The sequence below is a fragment of the Convolutriloba macropyga genome, chromosome 1 (assembly GCF_964194025.1).
Source record: "Convolutriloba macropyga chromosome 1, txConMacr16.3, whole genome shotgun sequence".
Classification (NCBI taxonomy): Eukaryota; Metazoa; Xenacoelomorpha; order Acoela; family Convolutidae; genus Convolutriloba; species Convolutriloba macropyga.
The window spans coordinates 38056720-38078920 of NC_134468.1; the positions used below are offsets into that span (position 1 = coordinate 38056720).

At 39.9% G+C, this 22201-nt stretch overlaps 3 protein-coding genes across 3 annotated transcripts in view; 2 read left to right on the forward strand and 1 right to left on the reverse strand.

Annotated features, from left to right (window-relative positions):
• Window positions 1-22201, reverse strand: part of LOC142338501 (CAAX prenyl protease 1 homolog) — a 447656-nt gene that overhangs the window by 315343 nt on the left and 110112 nt on the right. The gene's annotated exons all lie outside the window — the stretch shown is intronic.
• Window positions 2311-3981, forward strand: LOC142340125 (uncharacterized). The gene has a single exon (XM_075390620.1). It carries the CDS (start codon window positions 2311-2313, stop codon window positions 3979-3981), a length of 1671 nt encoding a protein of 556 aa, XP_075246735.1.
• LOC142340190 (uncharacterized) lies at window positions 4095-5079 on the forward strand. The gene is made up of 2 exons (XM_075390735.1): window positions 4095-4516; window positions 4590-5079. Exons 1-2 carry the CDS (start codon window positions 4095-4097, stop codon window positions 5077-5079), a joined length of 912 nt encoding a protein of 303 aa, XP_075246850.1.

Sequence of the window (22201 nt, forward strand, 5' to 3'; positions counted from 1 at the left end):
TACAGAACACATTGAGTTTGCCCAAGATTTCAATTGACAATTTCACAGGTGATCTTCTGAAATGGCATCAGTGGTTCAGTTTCTTCAAAGCAACCATTCACAACAACAGTGGCCTTTCAGACGCCCAAAAAATGACATAACTCCAAAACTCTGCAACACATAAAGCAAGGGATTCCATAAGTGGCTACTCCTACAATGGGGACTACTACCATGAAGCCATCGCTGAACTGACCAGAAAGTTTGGCAAACCACAGCACATTGTCGCTGCATACCTGGATCAATTGGAGAAGTGGGCGAAACCCAGACTGGACGAACCAAACACTTTCGTGAGCTTTTCATCTTTCTTGAGGAGACTGGTACAAACATTCAGGCTTCACAACTTTGAAGCTGATTTGAAGTCGTCAGCTGTCTTGAGAATGGCCAGAGACAAACTGAACCCTAACATGATAATCAGATGGAATCAACACACAAGGTGCCAAGGCTTGCTGCAACCTAGCCTTACCCACTTTGCTGATTGGATTGACTCCTACGCTGAGGCGTGCGAGGACATCTCCCCACAACGGAACCAGAGTGAACACTTTTTCTAGAAGGGGGCCACCAGATGTGTCATGTCAACTCTGCTCACAGAACCACAACCTTGGTCGTTGTCCCGAATACTTGGAAAAGTCAGTATATGACCGACAGGGTTGTGTGAGGAGGTTCAATCTCTGCCCTAACTGTCTAAGAGCTCACGAAAAGGGTCTCTGCCAATCGAAAACAAGGTGCCTTGTGGACAGATGCAATGGCTTCCATCACTCAACACTCCATAGGACTGATGCAAGGCATCAGCAACAAAATGCACAACCATGTGGGAACTGGAATCAAAGCTCACAACATAATACCTTCAGAAACCAAACAAACCAAAACCAGTCAAACTATGGACGTAACTTTAATAATGAAAACCCAAGGCAGCAAACGAGTACAAACTACAACCAACAGAATGGAAACATGAACAGACAATGTGGATCTAATAGCAGCACTTCTCACAGGGGCATCTGGAACAAAAATGGTTTTCACCCTCAGCCGATCAACGCGCAGAACAACGACGACAGACAGCAGAGTAGCAATCAGCGCACTCTAGCCCAACAGCAGGCAACTACTCCGCAACAAAACTACACTTGCAGCAACCAACAGGAAACTTCATCAATCAGACCGCAGATACAATTGCAAGCGATACCAGTAACACTTTTCAACAGAGATCTTTGCATTGAAACCTACGCTTTGTTGGACAGTGGCAGTGACAACACTCAAATAACAAAGAAGGTTGCTGATGCACTTCAAGTTCAACAACCGAAAGACATAACCCTACCACTAGCTTCACTTCACGGTGAACACTCAGTTAAAACAGCAGATGTCATGATCGGCATAGGGGCTTTGTGCAGCATTTGTCCTGTGATCAAAATCCCTGTGTACGCAACAGCAATGGAGGAGTTTTGAATGCCCAGAGTTCAAATTGAAATGTTGAATGAGATCTGCAGAGACCACTCTCACCTCCAGAACATAAGATTTCCAACAATCAGAGACCACCGGATCGGAATTCTGATTGGAGCAGATGCATTCACAGCAACGGTTCCCAGACAGTTCACAACAGGACCCACTGGCACCCCATACGGAGTCAACACTCTGCTTGGCTGGACACTGACAGGGCCCATTCCTCAGAGGTACACGCAGAAGAGGGTCGGACAGTCAAACAGCACAAGCATAACACTTTTCAATCATATCAGGAGACGACAAGACGATCCAGATGAAGATCTTCTCCAACTCTTCTGGACAATTGAAGGAGTGAACTTCAATCAGTGTTCTACGAAGGGACAGTCTGCAGATGACAAAGAAGCTCTGTCCATCCTCAATGATACCATAAAACACATTGGTGACAGATACCAGATTGGACTACCATGGAAGAAAGACATCACACTGCCTAACAACTACTTCATGGCCAAAGTTCAGTGGCACGCTCTGCAGCAGAGACTGGAGAGGGACACAAACTTGAGAGACCGATACGAGGAAACAATCAAAAAAGATTTGGATTAAAACTACATCACAACTGCACACTCCAGTTCCAGACACTCTGTCTGGTACCTTCCCCATCACCCAGTGATCAACAAACAAAAACCAGACAAAATCCGCAGAGTCACAAACGCTGCTTCCAAATATAAGGGAATCTCACTCAATGATGCATTGCTGACAGGGCCGGATCTACTCTGCAACTTGCATGGCCTTCTTCTCCGCTTCAGGCAGTACTCAGTGGCAATCACAGCTGACATCGAGGCAATGTTCATGCAAATTGGCATCCAACCACAAGACCAGGACTATCTCCGTTTTTTGTGGACAGAGGGTGGCAGTGAAAAGATCTTCAAATACAATCGACTCATTTTTGGAGCCACATGCTCACCTTCTTGTGCGATCTTTGTTCTGCAGAAGTGTGCAAATGACCACAAACAAGAACACCCAGAGGCCTACACATCAATCATGCAACAGTTCTACATGGATGATTTCATGCAGACCTACCCTAGTGAAGAGGAGGCCCGCAGAAGTGCAGATGAGATCAAAACTGTTTTGCTAACAGGAGGATTTAATCTGACAAAGTTCCTGAGCAACAGACCAGCCACATTAGAAAACCTACTGGAAGAAGACAAGGCAGAAATGAAAGCCCAAAGAATCCTTGGTCAGACGTGGGACCCCAAAACTGACAAGTTGATGTTTGCAAAACCGAAGCTTCTCTACACAGGACAACAGATGACTCAAAGAAAGGTGCTTTCAATGGCAGCATCTCTGTTCGACCCAGTCGGACTGATTTCACCCTTTGCCATCAGAATTAGATGCATTCTCCAAAGAATCATTAAAGAGGGAAGAAACTGGGATCAACCTGTGTCAGACTGCTACCAGCAAGAACTACAGGAGTGGATGGATGAGCTCGACAGCATGACTTCAATCCAAATTCCTAGATGCTTGATTCCCAACACCAATGGGACCCATCAACTTCACACATTCACTGATGCCTCAATGAGTGCAATTGCTGCCATAGTTTATGTGAGGACAACCAACGCCGATGGATCTTGCACATCACAATATGTGATCAGCAGATCAAAGGTGGCACCAATCAAGCAGTTGAGCATTCCAAAACTGGAATTGGAAGCAGCAACACTTGGAGCAGAGCTGGCTGGGTTCTCTGAGAGCGAGATGACAACAACCATAACCTCAAAACATTTTTGGACAGATAGCACTGCTACACTTGGATGGATACAATCCAAGCAAAGACAGAAGATGTACATTGCCAACAGATTGACCAAAATTCATGAGAATTCCAACCCGGACAATTGGAGACACATCCCTGGAAAGATGAATCCCGCTGACCACGGCACACGAGGCCTCACCCCATCAGACATACCAAATCTGTGGCTTCAACCACCAGACTTTCTAAACACACCTCAAGACTCCTGGAATTTTGCAGAGGACAATGATCCCCACATATGCGCTACACAAGCGACACATCTTCAGACGCCGGTCATTGAGGTTGAAAAATTTTCAACATGGAGTCGACTACTCAACTCTACTAGAATGCTGTTCCAGGCAAGAAGACGCTTCAAGGCAAAACTCCGAACAAGAAGACAAAACGAATCACTTGGGACCTCCAACACTGACAATTTTGCATCAGATGAGAACGGGGCAAGGAACTACCTCATCAAAATGTCCCAAAACGAGTTGTTCTCAGGAACAATTTCTGCACTGTTGAAGGGAGACAATCTTGAGAAAGGAGACAAGCTGATGCCCTTCACTCCCTTTCTAGATGACGACGGACTCTTGAGGGTAGGAGGAAGACTCAACAAGGCACCTTTAACCTACAGTGCGAAACATCCCCTCGTTCTCCATAGCAGGAGCAGAATTGCAAGGTTGTTGATTGAAAAGGCGCACCATGTGGACATCAGGGCGTGGAACATGTGAAGGCTCACCTGCAACAGACCTTCCTGATGATTGGATTGAGAAAAGTGCTGCGAAGTCTGGGGAAATACTGTTTCATTTGCAGACGATGGAGGGCAGACAATGTGAGACCGAAGATGGCCGATCTTCCTGAATTCAGATTTCCAGATGTAAACAAACAGTACCCCTTCGTCAACACAGGAATGGACATGTTTGGACCTTTCTACATTGAGGACAAGAGAGAGAGCACCCAAATGCACTACGTCTGCTTGTTCACATGCCTGGTCACCAGAGCTGTTCACCTAGAGGTGTGCCATGACCTCTCAACCGATTGTCTTCTCATGACCATTCGCAGATTTGTCTCACGACGTGGATACCCTGACCTCATTGTGAGTGACAATGGCGAAAACTTCATTGGAGCCAACCAAGCAATGAAGTTGAAGTTCCAGAGAACCTACAAGCCAGACAACGAGTACATCAGACTGCAATTGGCTCAACAGAACATTCAGTGGACTTTCAATCCTCCATTGGCACCACACTTCGGAGGAGTCTGGGAGAGGCTGATACAGACCGCGAAGAGGAGTCTACTAATAGTGCTGGGCAGTCGGAAACTAACACTCTCTGTTTTCCAGAGTTGTGGCAGAGGCCGAGGCAATTTTGAACTCCAGGCCATTAACTCATGTGGGCTGCAGCATCTCAGATGAGGTACCACTTACTCCCAATCACTTCCTCCTTCGCAGACCTCACATGTGTTTGAAACCTCTTGTGAACAGCAACCAGCGGTTCTCCACTAAGGACTTCAAGTTGACGCAGACACTACTTGATCACTACTGGAATAGGTTGCTGAAGGAATATGTTCCTGAGCTCAACAAAAGAGTGAAGTGGCAAAAATCAAATGAGGAGCTGGATGACGGTGACGTTGTGTGGGTGCTCAAGAACTTTACACCCAGAGGCATCTGGCCTCTCGGGAGGATTGTGAAAGCACAGAGGTTCAGACGGAATAGCCAGGAGCTTCGACATCCAGACGTCTACAGGAATGGTACAGAGACCAGCAGTAACCCTAAGCCGTGTATTTCCGCAATTGTCAAGTGCGCCGGAGGGTCAATGAAACAAGTTCATTGAAACAGACACGCACACACACACACACACACACGCACAAAAAAAAACTCAATATCAGAAAAACTTTTGTGCTTTATTTTATTGTTTACATTTTCATTTTAAATGTTGCCTTTTGTTAGCGGGAGTGTAAAGGAACCAAGTTCCTTTATATTTTATCCCCCCACACCCTCATTTTCCTCCCCCACCTACACTTTCGTCCTCCAAAACCCATTCATTTCCTGATTTCCATTCCCCCAACCTATTTCCATTGAAGCTATTTATTTAAGTTGATTTTATTGAAGAAGTCAGAAGTGTTTGACATTCATTTTCAATATTATTTATAGTAAGGTATTTCCCGTTTTTAACCACAACTTGTGTGCCAATGGCGCGAATTATGATGTATTTATAGAGGTTGATTTGCTACTATGGTTGCGACTTTCAGAAATACAAATATTAATGAAAAGTTGTCTTGGTATGCAAGACTTAGGCCGAAGAGCATAAACAATATCATACATCAAGAGGTTCCATAAATATGCTAATTTTTCCGAGAAATTTTTATTGCTTCTGAAATTTGTTATTCAAAAAACTTTATCTATATTACGGCAGGCACTACATATCTGATTATTCTAAATAAATAGAAATATAGACGCTCATTTAAAAAGAAGGTTTCCAGTCAACACGGCGCATCAATTACTCCCCTTTTCTCAGATTATCACATCAAGCAGTTGGATTGCGACCTGAGTCCAAAATCGAACATATCAATTTCTCCACTGTTTCCGAGTGAATCTCGTTGAATTCTTTTGCCAATGTAGAGAAGATGCCATAATTTGCGGTTGATCGGGCCAAAAAGGAAATATAGTAGACACCCATAGCGAAATGAGCAACTTGGTGCTCGCCATGAAAGGCATGAACAGCTCTCGTTTCTCCCACTTGTAGCTTTGCAACTTGATCCAGCGCAAGGGAGTATGAAGACAAGAAATCAGGCGTCAGAACTGTAAACAGCAAAACGATCATTTTGATTACTTCTCGGCTTTGTTGGGACTAAGAACTCGATGGAACACGAGTTCTCTCCTCTCCGATCATGCGTTGAGTTCTACATTTTTACATTAAAACTGTACTCCATTGATGTAATTAACAAGCAGATGATCTGGGAGAGGACTTTACATTTTTCCACCAGTATAAATAAATGGCGAGCCAAATTACCACACCTAGTGACCGTTGTTGAGAAAGGGAGACGTTTCAAGAGCTCAAAGTTATCAAAAAACACATCATAAAAAAGAGGGTACCAATACAATCCAAATCGATTGGATTGTGAAGAAACTGCTATGAGACCAAAATAGCCTCGCCATTGTTTCGAATCTTTTCAAAATCATAAGCACAATCACTGTTTAGAACTGATCACCAAAGGAACGAGCAAAGAAGTGGGGTTAGCACATTTTTTACTGTAAAACTTTTGTTAAATCTAATGTCTAAAATTTCAAAAAAGGCAATTCAAAGTTCGAATGATGATGTGAATGACATTTAAAAAAATGAACAGCATGAAACCCTAACCAAAAACAACTCCTAAAACTTTTCTGATTCTTTAGCATTGAAAACTAACAGAAATTGGAAACAATGCACCTCAATTGTCAAATTAGGACAGAACAATATCTATCATTGTTCTATATACAAAACAGAGCGTTATGAAATGTGATCTAGCTTCAAGCTGTTCTTCTGGTAAACCTCCCAAAATTTGAGCGAAATCTTGAAACATAACCGACTAACGTCGGGCGAATTGCTCTCAAACGACCGGCGAGCGGTTGGCTTCGTCATTAGCTAGCCACGGTTTATTGAACCTAGCGCTAGCTTGATTCGACTCTTCACTTTTTAGTTTTCTAGCTTTGATTTGAAACAAATCAAATAGAAAACATATTTAAAAAATTTGCAAAATATTGAAAAATTTAAAAGAAAAGCTTCCACATTTCGCAGTGAAAATGTTCAAAACTATTTTTTTCTCTCCTGAGTTATGTCAGGTAACCCATCTGCAAGACTTGAAAAACTTTGTTGGCCTGTAATGATAGTTAAACTCAGAAATGGACAAAAACAATCGAAAAATTTGAAAAACAATCGCAATTTTTAACAAAACCTTGCTAAAATTCAAGACATTAAAATCTTCAAAAATATTTCATTGTCTCATGAAACTATCCAGTATCACTATTTCAAGCTTTAATTAATTTTATTGGTTCAAAAACATCCATAGACTTGGACATGATAATAATTTTCCGAAAATTAAAAAAATATATATATTTTACCAAAAAAGTGCTAAAGCTTGAGTAATCAAAATATTGATAACAGTTCCATGAATCTAAAAACTATGCGACAGATGTTTCATGAAGCCTTGAAGGAGGTCCCTAGGACCCTGCTGACGGAAAAAAAAGAAAAAAAACTCAAAAAGATTCAAACTTGAAAAAATTGCAAACAATTTTAAAAATAACTGATCTTAAAATCTTGAAAAACCTTCCATTACATCTAGAAGCTTTGCAGAAATATAAGCTCAAACTCTAGAGGAGGTTATGTGGCTGTTGGGATTGGAGAAACCAAGAAAATGACCAAAAACTTCAAAAAACTTGAAAAAAAAAGATGCAAAAAACTGCTAAAATTTGTGATAAAAGTTGTAACTAATCCATGGCCAACAAACAATTTTCAGTAACTCATTATCAAAAATAACCGGAGATTTTCTGTTAGGCTGAAAAACCTGAAAAAATGACAATAATGACAAACAAACTGATAATAGCGATAATAAACTGACAATAAATAATAAAAAAAACTTAAAAATTGCAAGTTTTGTCAAAAAAAAAATGATGAAAATCGTGGTGTTGAAATCAGGAAAAACAATTCAATACTTTTAGAAATTATACAGTATCTACTTGTGAACCCTAGAGGAGGTTTCTTGAGTCTTGAGGCTCGATAAACATGAAAACCAACAAAAACTTGAAAAAAATGCAAATTTTATTAAAAAAAGATAAAATTTGTCATATTAAAAAATTGGGTGTGTACCGGGGGTCTGATGTGGAGGGGTGGGCAACAGTTGGGTGGGGGGGTAACATCCCGGTGGGGGGGGTGGGGGCAAGTGGGGGGTGAACAGTGGGGGTGTCGTCAACCTCTAAGAACCGCCCTTCACAACATAAGTAAAGTCTCCAAAACAGTTCGAGCTGAAACAGAGCTTAAAGGCTCTATAAGAACACTTAATGCCCTCTGGGCGCTACCTGTTTATCCCATTTTTGAGGATGAAAAGTCAAAAGCGTTAGACGAAAAATCGGTCAAGCGAAAAATCGCATAAAAAAAGACCGACAGGACTAATATAATTGCTACAAACTTCGTTTGAGAGCAATAAGAGACAAAATTCCTTAATGATTTGGCAGCCGCAAGGTCAGACAGGAAATTCTTGCTAAAAATGCGTGCAAGGCAGAGAGAGTCAAATGCATTTTCGCCAATCGCGCAACGAGATGCTCCGCTCAAAAATCAATGCTCCTTATTTTTTTTTTGAATATATGATTGCTGACAATATGAATTTGCCAAAACTTAAAGATTTGTCTCTATGTTACCATGGGCATTTTATCCCAAATAAGTAGTGCAACTACTCAAACCAGTAAAAGAACAAAGGCCACTAAATATGGTAATCTAATTATTAGAGAACCCAAGGTCACTAAACCTCGGTCACTAAACTTTAGAGGCAGAGAGCTTAGTTTGAAAGATGGAGCTTTCACTTGATTAAGTCTAAGTTCAATCTTTCAAAATAAGAAATCTAACTTTTCACACTTGAATCAAACCGCTAAAAGTAATCGGCTGCTTCGCTATCGGAGACCTTGGCTCATTTCAAATCCTGTATAAAAAAACTTCTTTCACTAAACTGCAAAATTGTACTCTTAACTTCAATATCATATAGAAATCAACATTTTCTTATCCATTGTTCTCTAAATACTTTAGAACAACTCTTAGTCCTCAGGCCCAGCAATCTGGCGCAAGCACCCTCGTGTCAGGGCACTAAGTCCCCCGGGCGACTAAGATTTAGTTCTAACATATACTTAGACCTCAGCTTTACACACCTCAAAAGTCAATTAAACAACCTACCTTAACAGACTGAACGCTCTTGATACATTATCTAAACAGAAAATCTCTGGATATCACCAGTTAATTAATTCAACTTTGAGGAAATCTACCTAGAAAAATCTCAAAAACATAACTGACTAACGTCGGGCGAATTGCTCTCAAACGACCGGCGTGTGGTTAGATTCGTCAATAGCTAACCACGGTTTAGTGATATTAGCTTCAGCTTGATTGGACTCTGCAACTCTACGTTTTCTAGGCTTGTTAGTAAATAGATCAAATGGAAAAACTGATTTTAAAAATTTGCAAAAAAATTGCAAATTTAAAAGTTTCCAGATTTCGCTGTGAAAAAAGTTCAAAATCAATTTTTTGTCTCTGGAGTTCTCTCAAGTAACCCATCTGCAAGACCTGAAAAGTTTCGTTGGTCAGTAATGATCATTAAACTCAGAAAAAGACAAATATCGAAAATTTTGAAAACAATCGCAAATTTTAACCAAACCTTGCTATAAATCAAAATATTAAGATCTTCAAAACCATTTCTATCCAGTATCCCCATTTCAAGCTTTAAATAATTTCACTGTCTCATATAGATCCATAAACTTGGAACATGATAATTTTCCCGAAAAAAAATATAATTTATAAAAAAATGCTAGAGCTGGATAACTCTGATGCCGGAAAAACGTTTAACAAAATCAAAAAGATTTAAAAAAAACTGCTATATTTTTTGCAAAAATTTATTTGCAATTTTTTAATTGCATATATTTATTTAAAATTTGCTTAAATTAATGACATTAAAATCTTGAAAATATTCCACTACATCTACAAACTATGCAGTAACCTATTAACAAACCCTAGAGGAGCAGCGAAACCAAAAAAAATTACAAATTGCTAAAATTTGTGATCAATTAAAAAGTAATCCATGGCTAAAACAGTTTCCGGCAACGTAATATCAAACACTAACTCAGGTTTTCTGACCCGTGAGGTTTGAAAATGACAAAATAAAAGTAAAAAAAAATGAAAAAAATGAAAAAAATGAACGGTTTTCTGCCCCCTGCGTCTGGAAAGACATGGATAATGGAAAATAAAAAAAAATGAAAAAAAATTGCAAGTTTTGTCAAAAAAATGCTAACTTCGAGATGTTAAAACGTTGAAAGCATTCCACTACCACTGGAAACTATTCAGTAACCTACTATCAAACCCTAGAGGAGGTTCCTTGACATCTAAGGCTGATAAAACTCAAAAAACGACAAAAAAATTAAAAGCTTGAAAAAATTGTGAAAAATAGTAAAAATTTGCGAGTTTTTATCGAGCGGTTGTTCGTCATTAGCTAGCCCCGGGGAGGGGGGCGGGGGGCAAGGGGAGGGTCATCAGTGGGGGTGTCTTCAACCTCTAAGAACCGCCCTTCACACCATAAGTATAATTCTCCAAAACAATTTGAGCTGAATCAGAGCTTGATGCGTTATCTGTTGAAGTAAATGACTCAGGATTGCAAATGATTGTTTTTTAAGCTTCTTTAACTCGATATGAACGTACGCTTGACGTTGTACTACCGACTCATTGCAACTCCCTGTGCGAACCAACTTTTCCGAAACGTCTCCATAGGATGTTATCAACTGTTTCCAGGTGTTCGTTGACTTCTGAGTTTGTCGCATCGAAGTGAAGATAATACCATATGACAAGACAGTTTTGCCCATTCGCAAATTGGGTGTCGTCCAGATGCACTTAGTAATCCAACAACAAAGCTTCTATGTAAACGCGTTTCTGTTAACACGATGCCAGCTGATATGACAGTGAATGCATAAAACGGTGAACATAAGGTAGCTCTTAGTACTTCAGGGATCCCTTCACTGTTTTTTTCAAAGTTGCTATCAACTAAGGTCAAATCCGCAGCTGACCACAGTGGGCAAAAGTTTCTCGATGGGTGCAAAATATTTTCCTTTTGACGCATTCGGTAGTTCGGAATTAAAAGCATTCGGTAGTTCCTCGAACGCGGTTTTTGTGGCCTGAACGATACCTCCCTGACCACCTTTAAATGCTACACCCAATTGTCTATTAGGAAGAACTATGGCAACTTCCGAGCTCGCCCCTTTTGCAATGCATTTGCAACGATCGGCGTTGAGTCTTCCTGAACAGATCTTGACCGTAGACAAGCCTTTTTCTTCTTCGACACTGTTAAGGTAGTGAAGTGTACTGAGGGACAGGAGGAACGAACGCTGGCAGATGACATACTCTAGCAAGTCATAATTTTTGCAACGAATGTAATCGCACGTTCAAAGTGATTTGATACTGACAGGTCCAGCAGCAATGAAGTTCACGTAGAGCCGCATTTGCGAAAACACTTCAATTTCGTCAAACTTGTTAAGCTTCATTACTCCCACCTTCCAGCTGATTTCCACCTTCTTCCCCTCATAAATGAAATTTAGCTAAAAATCGGATTAAATGAAAATCACTCAGCGTCTGATTACTGTCAGGTGCGACTGGGACATAAAATCTGCAGCCCGACTTTGAAGACAGAGCGTTCGCACGAGGTGCTAGGACTTCAAATATAATGAGTACAATTTTCTTTGACCGCTTCGTTCTACGCAGCCTTCAAGAGCTGTTAACCTTTTGGAACATCTTAACTGGAACTTCATTGGCGCGTACCAGCGTATGTGAACTTGCAAAATATAATTTTCTCTGCAGATAGTTTTCAGGTCGAAATGCCTGTGGATCAGGGTCTGTCTAAACATGACAGTATTCCGATAAAGCTTTCTCTAACGGATCGCTTTTCACCCTGTGAACTAAAATGACTATTCGTGGTGCTCTAAGACCGTTATTTTGTACATAATCACTTTCTTATCAAAATAAAACAGAGTTATCTTGAGAGCAAATTGGAATTACAATGGACTGACATCAAGAGTCATGCAAGTGATTTGCTTTGTTAAGCTGGTTGGCAAAGCCCCCGTCTGATAAGCATAACCTATTCATGGTTTCGGTTAAACTGCTTGATTGCCGTGCGTGATAATGCAAAGAACCCGACGAGGAACAAACTGTTCTTTTCCTGTCCATGCACATCAAATTTCCATGGTTTTAGCGTCTTCAATCCAACTATTTGAAACCATTGTGGGAAAATATTTTTATGCGCGTGTGTATGGGTGTCGGGGGCTTGACGGTTGAGCAATCAAGTTCATAATCAATAATCCATTTCATTTCCACTGGGCAATTCTAAGAAGTAAAAAATGGCGTGGGTGGTTTGTTGGAACTGAGCGCCGGGGATACTATGCTCTGGTAACCATTTTCTTCTCTATGCAGCTCATTTGCAGCAGTTTTTGTCCGGTCATTTCAGACGTTGATCAATCAACTTCTACAAAATCTATGCACAAAGCAGCTAGTTGTCTGATAGACTCCTAATCACTAATTGTTTCTGCGTCACATAAATTCTTCTCAGTTCACAAAAATTTGCAGCCAAGATAAATTCAAAACCGGGGGGGGGGGGGGGGGGGATGTGGGCTTCTTTTCACATATTCCTCATTAAGCTTTTTAATATGCTGGTAAACACACCTTTGAAAACCTCTTAATTAAATGAAATACGATATTGCTCGCAGGCTTCATTCAATTTGCTTCTCCCATGTTTTATTTAGTTCTAATGAGAGTATAAACTGTACTTTTCGCCTTACAGGATGCGAACTCTTTGAGGCAAATATCAGGTTTTAAATTTCTGACCGATTAAAAAAACGGTATGATCCACCCAATAGACGGAACAGTGACCCCCCCCCCCCCTTCAAGAAACATCACAGCAATGTATTCAAATTTAAAGCAAAAGCGCTATTTTAAAATTACATCAGTATTCTAGGCTCTAGGAGCCAAAACGGAAGGTTGGAATAATACTACACTAATTAGGAGCCTAGATTTCCCAGGCAAAGAACAACACTAGGTATTATCAACCTCAGTTACACGTTTATTACAACGGAAGCCTCTGAGACAGATAACTCCGCTGCGTAGGAGTGTGAAGCTTATCTTCGTTCGAAGGTAGGTTTTTGCGTCTGAGTACATGTCTTCTTCAGAGATTTTTGTTGCTAGTTGCTTTATAGAGCGTGTTGCAGAGGTCCCTGTGCCTCCAATGCAGGAAAACACGAGCTGAACAAAACTTCTCTTCAATTTCCAAAATTCTTTGTTTATACTTTGAGATTTTTAATTGCGTCGTGATATTTGTTGGCTTCTTTTGGATATGACTCCAAAGAATTAAGATTTTGGCCAAAGGATTAAAAATTATTACGTCGAAGCAAGTTCTGCTGAATCGAAACCCCAACAAGCCATTTGCTTTGATGTCAAGTTAAGCATTGTCCTCAGTGCTAGTAGATGAAAAAGCTTCCGCCTTCTAGCAACTGGAGTGATTTCAAAACTTCGACGTCATGCATTAACTTTGTATACGTGTCCCTAATTTAGTTGTGCACCTATGCAGTTATACCCCCTATGCACAGTGGAGACCATGCGCTAAAGTGAATTTATTTTTTCTCCACAAGCACTGTCGAAGATGTAATTTTCGCTTCAAGATAGTACTGAAGCCTTAAATTATCACAGAATTCCATTTTGTCAACGTAAAACTGTAGCGAATCAGTGGCAAAGCTGTGAGCCAGTTCTCGGCTCCTTTCTGATGCCAAGCCAATAATGTGACTTTGTCTTTGGGTATCGTATGGAGAATCTTTTTTGTGAGCTTCCATTATCTTAAGTCGGGCAATGCGTTCGTGTTGAGTAATCCTATCCTGTAGGAGGAGAGATCTTTATTGTTCGTGAGATCTTCATTTCCAAGAGGCTTAACAGCGAGCGATGCAGCGTAGTTAGTGTCGTATTCCCTTGGCTTCCTGAAAATCAATCCACACTCCCGGGTCGGTAGCGAATACAAGTGGTGGGCGTCGTCGGTGACGGGCGAGCCAAAGAACGATAGCAATCACAATTTTTGAACATTTTTCTTTGCATCAAGAAAACGTTCCGGGCGTTAGGAGTTGTTGAAGCAAGGAAAGCAACGTTTTGCTGAACACCTCTCCTGAAACATGAGTAGGCGTTTTGAGAGATATTTTTGCAACGTTTTTGAAGTAAACTGGAAACCCTTTGCGAATATTGACTGCCAGGGATTGATTCCAAAACCCGGCAGCCGTCTACAATATCAACATCAGTTTCCTCAGAAAATTTCACGAGCTCTGGATTCCGCCGGAATGCATTCACTATGCATCCAATATGCTTACCATGATCGGGTAAGTCTGAATTACTTTAGCAGGTTTTCCCAGCTTTTTACCGCACTGTCGACGTCCGCATGCTATTTTTGCGTTAAGCTCGAGTTTCACATGAGATCAATCATTGAGAGGAGGGCTATACCGTACATTACCGTTGCAAAAGGACTTCACTGGGTGGTGCCTTCTTGGGACTGCAAGCGATTGCCGGCTACAAACAGGTCTGGTAATTTGCCTAGCTTTGAGCAACACTCAAAGCCTAGCTTTTCTTTTATATGAAATAGCTAATTGTCGATTGATGTAATTGAATGCATTTTTGGCCTGTAATAGAAGTACTGCTTCGTTTTCGGGAACATGATAAGCAGACTGGATTGAATGGCAATATTCAATCCCGCACTTTTGACCTAGGCAGAGCTGATCATTTTTGCAGATCAATTTCTATGCGCTTTATGATACACTTCCCAATTAAACGGTGCAAGACTTCGCCAACGCCGATTGGCCTGACGCCAGGGTTTTTTCAGTGGTTTGAGACGACAAGCCTTGTATGCTGCCAAATCTTTATCAGAAATGTTTCGATAACTAACCTGATGGCAATTTTAGAAAACAATTATCAGGTTTTAATCCGCTAAAACCATTGTAGTAGTAGTATTTCGAGCTTCAGTCTCGAGGCACGAGGGTTAACATCCCTTCATTGGTCGGCTGATTTGACCATCTGTACTGGATTGCAGTTGTTGCACTTGCAAAAAGGTCCAAGTACAAGAGTTGGCTTCTGAATAATGCCTAGAGAAGGAATTCCAGTATAATTGATTTAAGCGCTTTTTGTTTAAACTATCTGTAACTGATATCGGTTATTCTCGGATTATTTAAGTTATTCCGGTACATATCAAGTAGTGTTCGGTCACTGTGGGGGACTTTTTCTATTGAGCAGCATCGCTAACATTTTATTTCATCAATGAGGTTATCAAATTGATGAAATATCAAATCGCTAACAATATTTAGTGCCTCAAAAGCAATAAAGACTTATACTACTACTACTACAAAACATTTTTATACCAACGCAAGTTGATTAAAACATTGAAGAAAATAAGGTCCGGCCAACAAATTCATAGTTAAAGACCAGTCTGATCCGCTACACTTACTAGCTGAACTTGAGTCTCCAATGGATGGGTGGACAACTTTGAAGACTGTTACACCATCCTTGTCACTTATTACAATGGCGAGTAGCCCCTCCACTCGGTCTAATAGCCGCTGGGCCGATACTTCGACATCGCTAAGATAAGAGGATGTTATAAAGGCCATTCTTCTGAAAAGAATAAAAATAAGTAGCGCTACAGGAAAAATCCAAATAGAAGTGGGCCAGTTCTCTGTAAGCAGCAGTGAGTTCCACGCGAAATCTGTTCAACGTGATGATTAAGTTGTTGACTTGGCAATGCAAATTTTTGCTTAAACTGATGGAGGCATGATAAAGTTGAATATTACGTGAAACTCAACTCACTGCTGCTTAGAGAAAACTGGCCAAGTTCTATCTGGAAGTTGTCCGGATAGTTTCTATGAATTCAGATCTACTAGACTTCTAATGAATATGCGTTGATTCTTATAAGAATATTCTTATAAGAATTATAAGAAACCAACAATATTATGTTGAACAAAATTGACTTCGAAAACAGGCAGTTTATTATGCAACAATGCATTTTGTGGGTTGTTAACGGGTGTTGTAAGTTTATTATAAAGTACATTATTATATAGTATTGAAATTCAGCATCCGAAACGAAAAGATTTGATGAGTTTCAGTTTAAAACATAGCATCCAACAGCTTAGCAACAATGGGGATGTTATCCGTTAGTGCCCCCCCCCCCCAAAGCTTAGTGGAGGCATATTATCACCCCCAGATTAGAGATAACGTACTGGTGGGGGGAGGCACAAACGGAAAAGATACAATAAAGGAAAATGCAAAGCCATGAACGATTTCTGCCTAAGTGAGCTATTGAAAACGTACGAATTCCCAATTTTTAAGTAAAAATCAAATTTGACTGGAACGCGTCAAAATATAGGGTTTGAGGTTTAAAGCTTCCGCATTAAAAAATTCGTGAGCATGTTTGTAGGGTCAATACAAAAGCTTGTACACCAATATACCGGTTGAGGAGGCAAGTTGCGCTTAAAGAGCTGTGCTCCTCTTACGAGGTTCCCGAGACGCCGAGGTCAACTGTGAAGAGCGTTTTGAGACTAGCCGTAACGAATGTTCAATTTAAGTGTCAATAAATGTATAAGAACACGAAAACTTTATGTGTCTGTTCGTATTTTTCAGAAAAGAGTACATCAGAGGACACAAAGAAACTAAAATTATTCAAAACTTATGTGGATGACATTGTGTGCACTGTCAAGGGGAACCCTCTATCTCCTGTTGTCGTCGTGTAGCGAGCTCTTTGGCGTTTATCTCTGCCTCGAATTTTAACTCTGATTTTCTTACCCTCGAAGCCGTTTTTGAAGCTTTTTTCCGAGCTCCTTCCAGCTCTCCCTCGTATTCAACGAATTTTTTATGGGCAGATTTTAGCTCCCCAGACAAAGCGTCTGATTCAGTTCGTGCCGACTCGCAGTCGAGCCGCATTTGCTGGAGTTGGCATTCCAACTCAACTAAACTATTATTAGCTTCGATTCTAGCACGAAAGTGCTCCCGTTGCTGTTCGGCAACGATTAGTTGTTGCTTTAACTCAACAACTTGCCTTTGTAGCATACTGTTTTCCTGTTGTACACTTTTAAGTTGCTCCTGTAATTCCAAGGAAGCAACTCCCATATTTTCGCTGTTATACTTTCATCCGACTCCATTCCTGCGTTGTAATAGGCGGTCTCTGGGTTAGTGTTGTTGGGTATAATTCATCCAGGGCCACGTTCATTCTAAAACGGGTTTTGACCGCGCAGATTCTATAGACTCATCGTCGAACAACTGATTTTACTTTCTACAGTTGCTGCAGATAATATACATAATCTCCCATTTCTGGTTCCACTTCGCATTATAAACAAAACCAATATTAGCAAAGCTTTCAAGCTTAGATGGAATTGTTTTTTTCACGGCTAACAGACCCCGGCTCAAAGGCTGTTTCGTCGGTGTCCGATAACTCTACTTTTGTTTCAACAACTTTTTTTGAGACTCGTTTTTGTTTTAACTGTTGGTTTTTCAGAACGGTTATATAATTAAGTTCAATTAACGGGTTAATCAGCTCTAGTGCAACTTTTGGTTGAGCACCTTCGAAAAATAACGTAGTTGATAAAATTGCTCTTAAACACTTGAATAGAATTTTCGCAGTCAAAAATAATGTTATTAGCGTAAAGGTCAAATCCCTTACTGAATGCCAAATTTTTAAAATGTTTCTCTCTATGGGTTTAATCAAAGTCACTTTATGCCGAGTCAGATCACTGGTGTATGTGATGAATTCTAATAGTTGTTCATAAGTATACTTTCCATTTGATCCCAGGGAAACATCTCTTCCTGTTATCGTTCTTCTAGCTGCTTCTCTGTGAATAAATCATTGAAAACTTCCTTAAAAATAGGCACTTCATGTTTGGGTTCCTCAAGATAAGACAACACTTGTAGATTTTCTACTATCGTAAGATTTTGACCAAACGCTATACAAGAAACATTACCTAGTTGAAATACATTAGGGAACAATGGATTGCAATTTATAAGCGTAAAATTTCTTTAGAAATCCTTGGATATTGGGTTCAAATAGCGCAGGTAGCTCTGATTATAATTTTGTCTTACAATAATCGGCACTTCTTCAGTACAGTAATTTAGAGCAGTTAATTCTACTATTATTTTTGCACAATGATGAACTTAAATTATTGCATCTGCTGACTCTGCATGCAGTCCTATCACACCATCTTTACCAATGAAAAGAGAATGCGAATCACCGTTCCCCATTAAAACCAATACGTTTTGTCTATAAATTTTGTTCATTCTACATCTCAGACTTGACATTTCGTCACCAATTGCATGTAGACTATTAAATTTTTGGACATATAACGCATCTAAACCATTTCTGCTGACATTTTGAGCAGTTACAGTGTATGTTGTTTGCTGCGAAGTTATATCGAGGCTAAAATGTTTAAAAAAAGACGTTTTGGTGGTTAATTTTTATCTACAACTAGATGGTTTTTTCTGATATCCTCGCTGAATATTTGTATGACAAATTTTTTTTTATCAGTGGTCTTGCGAATCACATAGTGATGATTAACCACAGCAATCAACTCTGCTGTGTTTTTTTCCGAGAATCCACTAGATTGAATAATTTTGTTATATTTCCTTTTTGGACACTGTATTGGATATAATCAAGCTGGAATCTGTTGGTTTCCAAATGGGTGGAGGAATTTATTCTTTGATCGTTTTTCTGTTTGCAACATTTCCGCGTTAATTTTTCCAAGTGTTATGATGACTACACTACCGGTAATATTGGGGTTTGCCAAGCTACTGGATATGCAAATTTCACATCCTTTTTGTTCCCGCCTTACAAAAAGGCGCTCCCTATTTTTTTTAATATTGATTTTGGTTTTTGACTTTTGTAACCTCCTCAGAAGTGTGGTTTCGAACCTAAGTTTTCATTTTCAAACCCCGGTAAATTTACGAATATCCCTTCTAGCAATTTGCTACAGGCTTTGCTGGTAAGTGGATAGTATGTGGGAATCAATTGCGAGTTTTCTTGTATAAAAACGTCGTCCCACCATGTGCTTTTCTTTAGGTCAATGACTATGTAAGCAGCTTGAAACATGCAGTAATTTAAGTGGATTTTAAAACTCTCATGATATAATACCTGTCCGGTAAATAATAAAAGGGCATGTTCTTGGTTTCGAGTGCAGTTATCTTTTTCCCACAATGAGAGCATAGAGGTTTTTACTATATTTTCAAAGTTAGATGCTGTAATTCTTATTTCGTTGCTTTTTATGGATCCCATGACAATGCAAAGCACGAATATATTACCAAAAATTGAGTCTATGTCTGATGTCATCTTCTCTGTGTGCCTTTGCTAAAACAGTTATCTTTATTCTAACAAGTCATCACTTTGATCTCCGTTCTTATCTTTATGCAAGAAATAATCCTTAAACTTGTTAGGTTTTGATCGGCTGGCAGCGGGTCGCGTATTAGATTTTTCTGATATTTCGACAGTTACTCGGCCAGGTCCTGGTTTCCAGTCTGGGTCTTTTTCACGACTTGTTTGTATACTTGAACTCCGTTTAACCATTTTTGAACTACTGTGATTTTCACCCTGATCTCTTGGTGTACTGTTGTTCTGTTTGCTTTGAGTTGCTGCTTTTGTGCTGTTTAGCTTTGTTTTATTGGAACTGGACGGCTGTGCTTCACTCTCTCTAGATTTTGCTTCCATATCTGTATCCATCAGTGTCTCGAGGTCAGCTTTAGGCTCCATCAAAGCTTCATCAGATTGTCCCACCTCTGGATTACCTTCAGTTTGACTTTTGTCTTGCTGGAAGTCTCACTCGGAGTGCTGTTTAGCTTTGTTTTTTTTGAACTGGACGGCTGTGTTCCACTATCTCTAGATTTTGGTTCCATATTTGTATCCATCAGTGTCTCGATGTCAGTTTTAGGCTCCAACAAACCTTCATCAGATTGTCCCACCTCTGGATTAACTTCAAATTGACTTGGGAGCTCTTCTGTTTTTGTTCCCTGGCCACTTACTCCAGTGCTTTGTTGCTCGACTTCAATTTCAATGAAGCCGTCCTCCTTTTCTTCGTTGCTAGCCAACCTCTCTGCTAATTTTCTTTGTTTTTGGTACTCGTGTTGACGATATTTGAATTTCTTGAGTCTGTTGTAATGCATTTTTTGCTGTTTTTGAGTTTTAAGGTCTTCAATGATGAAACTCAAATCATTTATTATTTCTCGTATAACAAGAGGACCACTATAGTACGACTTGAACTTTTTTGTTTGCCCTGGTTTTACTGTTCGATTAAACAGCAAGACCAGCTCCCCCGTTGGGTATTTAGGTCCAAACTGTTTTCGATCGTAGTAAGTTTTTGTTTTTCTTGTTCCACTTCCATATTCAATCGTACAAGTTTGTGGCAAAGTTGCAGCTTCTTTTTCAGGTTACCAACGTAATCACCTGGGGTTGCAAAGACTTGACTTTGGAGTGTTTCGTATATGCAATCAATAGGTAGTGCACAAGGAGTACCAAACAGAAGATAATAGGGACTGTACTTTGTTTCGGTGTGAACAGAACTGCGATATGCCATCATTATCAAATGAAGGTATTCACTCCAACAGTTATGGTGTTCTCCTACGTATTTCGCCAAACTCTCCTCAATTGTTGGGTTCGTTTGTTCAATCACTGCATTGCCTTGAGGGTGATACGCTGTTGTAGAGGTGCGATCAATGCCCAATTCCTTGCGCATATTTTTAAAAAGAATTGACATAAAATTTCTACCCTTATCACTATGCAAGTTCGCGGGGCAACCAAATCGTGACACCCAACATTCCAAAAAAATTTTGCTACTGTTGCTGCTTCCTGATTTTGCATAGGAACCGCTTCGTACAATTTTGTGAACTGATGTCCTATAAGAAAATTTTTTTTTAAACTATCACTTTCGGGTAAAGGTCCCATGATATCTAACGCCACCTGCCAAAAAGTATGACTCGGCTTCCATACTGTTAATGGGTGCCTGTGAATTTGTTGAAGTTTTTTCTGCTTTGAGCACTTATTGCAGCTCAAAATCCAATCGTATATATCACGTTTTATAGCGACCCAGTAGAAACGTTTTTTCAAGAGTTTTCTGCAATCCCTGGTGCCCCATGGATTCATGTAAAAGGTAGAATCTGTGTATAATATGTGTACAACTATTTGATGGACTCAAAAGCTTTCTTCGAGCAGACTTTGTTGCCTTAGAGGCCCTTTTGAGATATACAAATTTTGAAAATCAGTACAGAGCTTTCATTTTGTTTTTGATGCCCCAAACTTTTGTCTTTTTTCAGGTCGTTTCTTTTGTTCCATCCAGCAGAACACTTCTTTTATTTCTCGCGAATTCTACTGATGCTGTCAAAGATCATTTGTCTGGTCTCCAAAAACATCGGATCAGCTGTTTTCTGTTGGTTGTTCGATCAATATCTGGGTTTTTTCTTTCAAGAGTATTGGGTCCTCAACCGCTGGCACTCTGGATAGACAATTCGCATGAGGTATATTCTTCCCTGCTGGGTGCTGGATTTCAAAATTAAATTGTCCCAGCTTCTCAATCAATCTGGCCGAATTCCTTGAAACTGTACAACCACGTAAGAGCGCTCTGATCTGTTACGATGGTAAATTTTCTTACCAGTAAGTAATTTCGAAAGTAATGAGTGAAAAAAACAATAGCATAAAAACCTCTCTTTGTTGCTGAGTATATTCGTTGGTCCTCTATCAGAGTTTTACTGGCAAAGGTGATTACTCGGTGCCCCCAATTCTGCTTCTGGGTAATGATTGCTCCTATTGAAGTTAGGGAGTTAGAGAAGCATCTGTGGTCAACGTGTAAGTGTCGGCATTGTTTCAGCATCCTGTAATTTTAATTTAGGCTGGTTCATAGCTTCGCTGCATTCTGTAGTCCAAACAAAGTTTTCAGTTTTATTCAGCAAACGGTGTAGAGGCTCCGCTATTTTACCAAAATCTGCAATGAGTCGCCGATAAAATCCAACTAATCCAAGAATTGCACGAAGTTCTTTCAAATCTTAGGGAGGTTTCATATTTGGTACAGCGGCGACCTTATGCAGATCAACCTCTACCCCATCTTTTGATATAATATGACCTAAAAATGAATCCGTTTTTGAAACAAATGACATTTTGAGCCTTTGATTTTTAAACCAGATTCCTTTATACGACAAAGCA

Excerpts from the sequence above, each read along its gene's own strand:
- LOC142340125 (XM_075390620.1), top strand. The coding sequence starts at position 2,311 with ATGTTCATGCAAATTGGCATCCAACCACAAGACCAGGACTATCTCCGT.
- LOC142340190 (XM_075390735.1), top strand. The coding sequence starts at position 4,095 with ATGGCCGATCTTCCTGAATTCAGATTTCCAGATGTAAACAAACAGTAC. Across the intron at positions 4,517-4,589 it reads TTCGGAGGAGTCTGGGAGAG|AGTTGTGGCAGAGGCCGAGG; the intron begins GCTGATACAGAC and ends TCTGTTTTCCAG.